Here is an 8,954-nt window from a genome sequence, read left to right as displayed (position 1 = left end):
ACATGTAATTTGATAATTTTTAATGACAATTAACTTGTTTGGTGTCTTTTGTTTGTGATTGTGGCATATTAATTTTTTAATGTCAATAAATGGTGAATGGTAATATATGGCTAGCAAAACAGAATCATGCCAACACTGAAAAACAGTCGGTGTTGGTGCACAACACTAACTATTTTGAAAAAGAGTCGGTGTTGAGCACCAACACTGACTCTTTTCGGAAGAGTCAGTGTTGAGCACCAACACTGACCCTTCTGAAAAGAGTCAGTAAAAGAAACCTTCACTGGCGTCGGTTTTACTGACGCCGCTATAACAGTCGGCATAGGGGTATTTCAACAGTCAGTGAATGTATTTTTTGTACTAGTGACTCATTTAGAATAATATATACGTTTTAGCGAACTAACTACTATACACATTTAGAAACAATCAGACGTAAATATAAAGATGAACATTTAAAGAGTAAAAGTACTACTATTTATTAATCAATACATATGTTGCGAAATAATAACTGTTATGTTTAATTATTAGTTCATACATGTAGCCAAAGAATGACCGTTTTGTTTTCTTATGAACTCGTAAAAAATTGTGCCATGACACATCTTAATAATCTAATCGTACTCAGAATTGATTCTATCAACACGCTAGACATGTTTTTCTTGAACATATGTACATTTTAGAAGAACAATTACCCTGAGAATCTACAAAAAAAAGAAAGATCATACAAATGCCATGCCGGTATATGCCACATAAGAACCAAACTAAATAAGTAGCTGTTTAAACACGTGTTTAAGGAGCTTGACACCATGGTTCGTTAAAAATAGATCTCTTAACATAACGGCCTGTTTTATTTGGATAAAACTGGGAAAATTGAATAAAGGGAGGAAGAAACAATCATTTAGCAGAGGGAGGAGAGAAGAGAGGCTGATAGAGAAAAGAGAGAGAGGTTCTCTCTTTCTCTTTGCCCCCACAGCCTTCTCTTTCTCATTGCCAATCTCAAAGATATTAACAAAGCATATATAGTCAACATTTGTTTTATCTTCTCCAAAATGCACCTAGGGAGTCGTTTATATTCACATGACGATGGAGGGTCAGTGCACGAGGTGACGACGGTGGTAGCGGTGGACAAGGACAAGAACAGCAATCAGGCGGTCAAATGGGCAGTCGACCATCTGTTAAGCAATATGCCATTGCTCGTGTTGGTTCATGTTAAGATCATAACTACCCCTAACAGTATGTATCTCTTCTTTTATCTAAGCATTGTGTAATATGAAGCTTTTTAAAACGACAAGCAGGGCGATATAAATAGTTTTTCATTTAATTATTGCCAGAATGCAATCTTAGAAATTTCTTTCTATTTTTTTGTGTTGTAGGTGGCTTTGTTGTAAATGATATCAGCAGTGAAGTCCATTTTGATGCCGAAACAGAATTAAATCAACTATTTGTTCCGTACAGAGGATTTTGTGCTCGTAAAGCGGTAAGCATAATTACATTATGGTAACTCACCAGAACCTGCATGATGTGCATTTCAAACTTTTTTCCCATTTTCAATAGTCTCTATACTTACCAAATTAAAGCATGAAAATTTGTAAAACGAAAAATCAGTGCCGGTATAGGTGTGGGATCAATATATATTTTTTAAAATAAAGTAAATTTATATAAAACAGACAAATAATTGTGTTATAATAAAGACAATTCTATTATACATCCATTTTGATAGTTTTGATGACCATTGTGAAAACTCTTGTCTGGGACGAACATATTCAAATGTTGATATTCTAATAAAAATTATGTAGGTTGTGTTGATCATTTGGAGACGGCGACTCTAATTTTGGTCCAATTTAAGGATTTGGAGCCATCCATTTAGAAGCTGTTACGATTTAAACTGTAAATGATTATATATAGTTTGGTAGACGGCAAAACAATTTTTAAATTAGGCTAAATTTGATGCACATCTTATCTAAATGATGAAGAATATATATGTTTAATTCTAATCTTTGGTTGTGACAATATGGTTAAAGGTTGCATATAGATGTACCTCAGAAAAAACGAGTTGCTGATCAGTTGTCTGGATTTGTATTGAGTAGTGTAATGGTTTCTTTATCTAAATGTAATTTGATTCGCTTCTTGTCGGAACTAAGGATCTCTTGTCTTGGTTGCCATACAAAACATACAGATGCATCTAAAGGAGGTAATATTGGAAAGCACCGACATCTCAAAGGCACTCCTCGAGTATATCACATCAAACGGGATCCAGAATATAGTGGTTGGTGCTTCAAGTAGGAGCTCATTGATGAGGTCTCATCTCCACTTCAACCATATTGTTCTCATTGTCTTGTTCAAGGATTTCAATATCACTTTATCAGAGAGAGAAACAAAGAAAAAAAAAATGAAAGACACTTTCGGTACCAGAGCAGTCATCACTTGCTGGTGTTTGATCTTTGGACCCTTTGTAGAATAGGTGTACCAAGTGCATCAACTATTTAGGAAGCAAAAAATCATAGAAGTCATAATATATTATGCTAAAAGCCTTGCATTAGTAAAATAATGATGTTTTTTTCTTACCTAAAAACATATACATGATACTGTAGGTACTAACCTGTCAAATATGTGTCCACCACTGCCTTGCTGTCTAGATTCTCAAAATTGACCAACTTTATCTTACCAAGATTTGCTTGATATTTTCACGAATTTTGCAGGAGATTCCGACCTGACGTCCCACAGTGCCTAATGAAATCAGCACCTGAGTATTGCTCAGTATATGTGATATACAAGGGGAAGGCCATAACTATAAAGGCAGCCAAAGGGCCCCATTCATCTGTTTCTAGTTCCCTCCCCCCTTGGAAGAAGTCTCCGGCTGTCAGCCCTCGAGGCCAACGCTTCGACTCCCTTGATGAAGGATCCGTCAGGTACTTTGATTATACCTGCTTGCTTGAGATTGCAACAACTAGATCAAGAATCAAACTAAAAGGCTAGTATAAATTAAGAGAGATAGAGTGATAATTGAAGAAATGAATCTTTATCATTCTTGATTGTGTAACCTTACAAATGAGTAATACATCTCTATTTAAATACAACCCCATAGCACTGGAGCATCAGTGCTATGCGAGTTCTGTTCCAATAGCTAGCAAATAAAATTGTCTAGTATAGCAGGCTTAGATAATGCAGCAGTATATTCCCAACTCCCAGTGATCATCAGCATCGATCCAAGCTAAACAAACATCCAACATTGAATTAGATATCACTTGTTTCTCTCAATTACTATCCAGATGTGGTGGCTAAAATGTGTTTACTGTTTCATACAAGTTAATCCAAATTTAAGTGATCTTCTTTTGTTGTTTCAGTATGGCTCTTCAAGAGCTTAATTGAGGTTCACATATCAAGACTTAAAAGGAAAAGCATTTAAAAATTTACCGAGAACAACACAGTACCATATTATGTTCCAATACCATCATGCATCAGACATCTCCTTGATTTTACCATCTCAATTTTGAACAGGAGCACCTATCAAAAGGGAAGTAACTGGAGAGGATCATCTGTGCCACCATCCCCAATCACAGCACGAGTGATGCCCTTGGAGCACCGTACACAAATGCAGATGCAGATGCAGGGCTATATGCCGAACCCCGGCAGGGAAACACGTCCGCTCTCTAATGCACGAACAGCTCCACATAATGCACTTTATGAATCCCTCGAAAACTCATCCATGGGACACAGGTCATCATCGAGGGAGACATCATTCTCTGATGAATTCGACCTGCCCAGCCCCACCATGCATATGGATTTCAACTCCATGGATTTCGGGAGCTCTCTTGATTCCTCCTCCTCTGAAAGCTCAGCTGCCGTAAGTATGCTGCTTGCTAAGTCAGGGGTATAAGTTTATAACTATTATTTGTTACATGGTGACGGGGTAGAAGGTTCTCTATTATAACATAACAAACTTCAACTGCTGTTGGTGTATGTTTTGTGTTTAAGTTTTAATCCAATTAGAAGAACATGGAAGGTAGTGTTAAAAGTGCATGATAGTAAAGCTACTGACTACAGCCCGCTCTTAGTGTTAACCACCAATTGCTTGATGTGATAAATGACAGCCCTATAGAGGATTTGGAGACAAATGGAATGGTAAACACTTCATTTGCTCTGACATAGTACCCTATGAGTCTCAACAGGTAAGGGGAATTGAGGAATAAAATCACTAAAGAATTAACAGAATTGTGTTAAACAAATTAACTTTACAAATAGCAGAAACTATTCGTTTTTATACACCTGAAGTAACTACATGTGTATAGAGCCCACATATACTCTCTGTTGATCATATATTAAATCAACCATGACTACTTTCTTCAAAATAACTTATTAGCTAGGATTTTACAACACAAGAAACTAAATATGATGATTATCTGGTGCCTTGATAATGACTTGCACTGGATCCTTATCTAATATGAAGGGGACGCCAACAACGCCAACCAACAAGGGTTAAACAGTGTCAATTAAGCTTATATAGAGACACTTACCATCTTCATTTTGCTTATACTTTTCCCTATTCATTCATTTCTTTGGCCAACACGTGGACAAAAACTTACACGAGAAGTATAAATATTGCATGGTCTTTGGGGTTTAAAGCTCAAAATTGGTCCTCCAACATTACAACCATTTAGCCAAAGTTTCTCTAGAATTTAAAGTTTATAGAAAGAAAAAAATTTAGATTTATATGAGTGTTTTCTATAACATGTGGACAAAAGTTTTTTTTTTTTTTTATTGTACTCATTTTTCAGTTATAGGATAGTTTGAATCTCTAGCCCACAAGTAAATTGCGGTCCTTTGTTGGAAGGACCTCCTAAATAACTCTCAATTGTTTTTGTTTGTCAAGTTTTAAAAAGAAAGTTTAAACAGACAAGTTTGCATTGGTTCAATAATCAACTGTTCATTGGTGTAATACTCTAGTGTGAATTTTAAAGGGTTCAGAAAATGAGTTTGGAAGATCAAGACAAATGTTGGCAGTTGCTAACATTTATGACTTGGTGCATTGATATTATGCCAGTGTGCATCACACAATATATAGATAGGTTTGTATCGGTTTAATAGATATATATGCATCAAAGTGCATGAAAAGTTCATAGAGGTGTTTAAAGAGTGATTCCGTGGAGATGGTTATCAGACCTGTTTTTGAAATAACCTCATGGTACTTCCTTGTTTTGAACTTTCATAGAAGGACGTTGAAGCAGAGATGAGAAGGCTGAAACTTGAGCTGAAGCAAACAATGGATATGTACAACAATGCCTGCCGAGAAGCCATTATGCACAAGCAAAAGGTAAGAACATAATTTATGTTCTTCTGTTTGCATGGAAGCAAAACATTAGCAACATGCATGACCATATGTCATATAGAACCATAATGCAATAATCAAATTTGACTGCCAGTGATATAGATTGTAGAACCATAATGCAACAAGGGTATTTTCATGACTGGTAGCTTGGTACCTCTTATACCTTGCTACAATTAATTGTAGCACCAGGACCCTCCAGCAGCTTTATGTTCTCTTTACTAACTACAAGACACGTGCATCAAGGTTGAAGAACTAAGCCAGATAAAGAGTGAAGAACAAAGAAAAGTTGAAGAACTCAAGCAGGCAGAAGCAGGGGCAATGGCGATGGTTGAGATGGAGAAGGCAAAGTGCAGAGCTGCAATTGAGGCAGCTGAGAAAGCCAAAAGGATCGCTGAGCTTGAGGCACACAAGAGGCAAAAGGCTGAGATAAGGGCCAGGAAAGAGGCTGAGGAGAGGAGGAGAGCAACCAATGCTCTAAACAATGTCGATGTGAGATATAGGAGATACACCATTGAGGAGATAGAATTCGCCACAAACAACTTTGCTCAATCTCTCAAGATCGGTGAAGGTGGTTATGGACCAGTGTACAAGGCCCTACTCGACCATACCCAAGTTGCGATTAAGGTGCTACGGCCTGATGCATCCCAGGGAAGGAAGCAGTTCCAACAAGAGGTATAACTATATTTAAATGAGTATTCAACAAGTTTATTCGACTGTTGTTGTTGTAACATATCAATTGATATGTCTACTGGTAGCACCAGGTCATCACAGACCTACCCAGCATGGTACCCAATTTTACAGTTATAATTCAGACTTTTTCTTGTTCTTTGGCTAATTAGGCATACTAGTTAATCCTCGCCCTACACATTACACTTTGAGTTAAACACCAAACATAAAATAAACCCAAGAACTGTACCAAAAGTAAAGGCAAATACCAATGCTGAAACCAAGACCAGTAAGAATGTATGTATATTATCATTGTGTTGTGCCAATATTATATAACTCAATTGTGATAATTGAATTCTCTTATTGATCATTCAAAATGAAGGTTGAGGTTCTGAGCTGCATCAGACATCCAAACATGGTGCTCCTACTAGGAGCATGCCCCGAGTACGGGTGCTTGGTGTATGAGTACATGGACTATGGAAGCTTGGAGGACCGTCTATTCAGAAGGGGAGGCACCATGGCCATCCCATGGGGGATAAGATTCAAAATATCTTTTGAGATTGCTACAGGACTCCTCTTTTTGCACCAGGCAAAGCCCGAGCCCCTTGTCCATCGCGACCTTAAACCTGCCAATATCCTCCTGGACCACAATTTTGTTGCCAAAATTGCTGATGTTGGCCTCGCACGCCTTGTCCCTCCCAAAGTAAGCATCTTTGTTAGCTAATAAACCACCTTTATGTATGTCGTAATGGTAATGCCAGTAGTTGTAAATTACAGAGTACTGTTAGTATGCTGCTATTGTAATTCCTAATTACTTGACATTATTCTATAAACAGTGTAAAAATAAAGAAAACTCAATTTATTTAGATCTGAATTTTTGAAAAATCCAAATCCCGCTGTTCATTTTTTTTCCCAGCAAACCATATTTTTAGTCATGGTTTTATATTTGCCATAATTTTGAGGCTCATTTTTTTTTCAATAATTTAATTATGACAAAGATATGATTTATAATTGTTTGATTTAGACTTTACATTTATTGGTTTGTTCGCGAAAATATTGAGAGACCCATCAGCCAATTCCCCTTAACTTATTCCATCATTCTGTCTTATTATTTATTTTTCTTGCTATACTGATCTAGAAAATGATAACTGACTTAAACTTTCTCTTAATTAACAGGTTGCTGACACAGTAACCCAATATCGGATGACATCAACTGCAGGTACATTTTGTTACATTGATCCAGAGTACCAGCAAACAGGTATGTTAGGCACCAAATCGGATATATATTCCCTAGGTGTGATGCTCCTCCAAATCATCACCGCAAGACCCCCAATGGGCCTGTCACACCAAGTAGAAAGATCTATTGAAAGGGGCACATTTAAGGAGATCCTAGACCCGGCAGTGCCGGACTGGCCAGTGGAGGCGGCGCTATCTTATGCCAAGCTGGCACTGTGGTGCGTGGAGCTCAGAAGAAAAGACCGGCCAAACCTTGCAAAAGAAATCTTGCCAGAGCTCTATAGATTGAAAGAAATAGCAGAGCTCAGCTGATGCATGGGTTTAATGAGTTTCGATTAGTTAGTGGTGGAGGGAAGCTGAATACAGCACAAGAAAAAAAAATGGTTGGCTGGCTTTAAATGGGCAACCTTTTATCAATGTTTTGATAAACCTTTGATTTTGGCATTTATCATCGATGAAACCATTGTTATTTCCATCAAACTATAACCTCAGATATAGAACCAAAACATATGTAACACCCCAGAACTTGTGATCTTCTATTTTTTAAGATTTAGTATACGGTTAGTATTAACATTCTAAACATGGCATTAATTAGAGATCTTTCCTTCAAGATCAAAATTATGAAATCATGGTCTCAAATTATGACCTTTTTCTTCAGAATTCACTATTTCTTTCTATTCTACATTGGATCCGTATATTTCACATGAATACATTGGAATAACTATATTGGGAAAAAACATAAAACTAAGACTTTGAGAAATGAAATTGTAAAATTTTTAAAACACGAAAAACCAAAGTTTTGGTTTTCACTTTGTCATTTCAAACCAGTGTTGTAAATAACGGTATGCGGTCGTTGGACGGACGAGATACCGCCAAGCGATTAATCGGTATGCAGCCGATTAATCGGAATTATGCGGACAATTTAACGTTTTTATTAAATTATGTATATATATCACAATTTATTAAAAATAATTTATTTAACTCATTAAACTTATCAAATAAACTTAATTTCATTATTATAACATGACACTACACTTTTTTTTTTTTAACGCATAAGTACTTTACATGTGTCAGTAACACATTTATTTAATGAAAAAATAAATTCAAGAGTTAAATTTTTTTCAAAAACTAATAACATATTACGTGAAAGAAATGAAACATTCAAACATAAAATCACTAAATTTAGTTTATAATAACAACTTAGTTTCATAAATGAATATGTCGTACTAATTGAAAAATTACATCAGTAATTAGTAAGAAAAATATATGATAAATAAATAGAAGAAGAATGAATCAATTTTAAAGTAAGTAAGAAGAAAAAATATATATAAAAAATATTGAATGTATGTCCAAGTACAAACAAAATTGCAATACATGATTTATAAAATTTATTATCTTTTGAAGGACTATAAAACTTATTATCACACACTATCACATAAAAAAGTCAATGTGAAAAAAAATTTATTGAAATAAATTGGAATAAACGGGAATAAACTGTCGATTAAACGGTAAAACGGCCAATTAATCGGAAAAAATGGCCGATTAATTGGAAAAATCCGCAAAAAATCCTCCGTTAAGTGTGTTCGTAACGGTTTGGCCGCCGTTAACGATTAAACGGCCATTTTTTACAACACTGTTTCAAACTATGACCAGTCTTTGAAAGTACGGATCTGCACCAAGTTCAGGAGTCAAATTGGATTGGAACTAACAAGTTTGCCAAAGAACTAAATTA

General features: G+C 35.9%; 1 protein-coding gene across 1 annotated transcript; it reads left to right on the top strand.

The window, feature by feature from the left end:
• The first annotated feature begins 812 nt into the window (after window positions 1-812).
• On the top strand, window positions 813-7,704 carry LOC144571332 (U-box domain-containing protein 52-like). The gene is made up of 9 exons (XM_078320589.1): window positions 813-1,227; window positions 1,368-1,471; window positions 2,171-2,292; window positions 2,694-2,903; window positions 3,493-3,838; window positions 5,204-5,305; window positions 5,564-5,992; window positions 6,369-6,689; window positions 7,163-7,704. The coding sequence occupies exons 1-9, from the start codon at window positions 1,044-1,046 to the stop codon at window positions 7,532-7,534; spliced, it is 2,190 nt and encodes a 729-aa protein (XP_078176715.1). The 5' UTR covers window positions 813-1,043; the 3' UTR covers window positions 7,535-7,704.
• Window positions 7,705-8,954: the final 1,250 nt, after the last annotated feature.

Source organism: Carex rostrata, chromosome 19 (assembly GCF_964058835.1).
Source record: "Carex rostrata chromosome 19, lpCarRost1.2, whole genome shotgun sequence".
Taxonomy (NCBI): Eukaryota; Viridiplantae; Streptophyta; class Magnoliopsida; order Poales; family Cyperaceae; genus Carex; species Carex rostrata.
The sequence above is the reverse complement of the archived record's forward strand: the minus strand, read 5'-3'. Positions and strand labels throughout refer to the sequence as shown.

Excerpts from the sequence above, each read along its gene's own strand:
- LOC144571332 (XM_078320589.1), top strand. The coding sequence starts at position 1,044 with ATGCACCTAGGGAGTCGTTTATATTCACATGACGATGGAGGGTCAGTG. Across the intron at positions 1,228-1,367 it reads GATCATAACTACCCCTAACA|GTGGCTTTGTTGTAAATGAT; the intron begins GTATGTATCTCT and ends TTTGTGTTGTAG. Across the intron at positions 5,306-5,563 it reads CCATTATGCACAAGCAAAAG|GTTGAAGAACTAAGCCAGAT; the intron begins GTAAGAACATAA and ends ACGTGCATCAAG.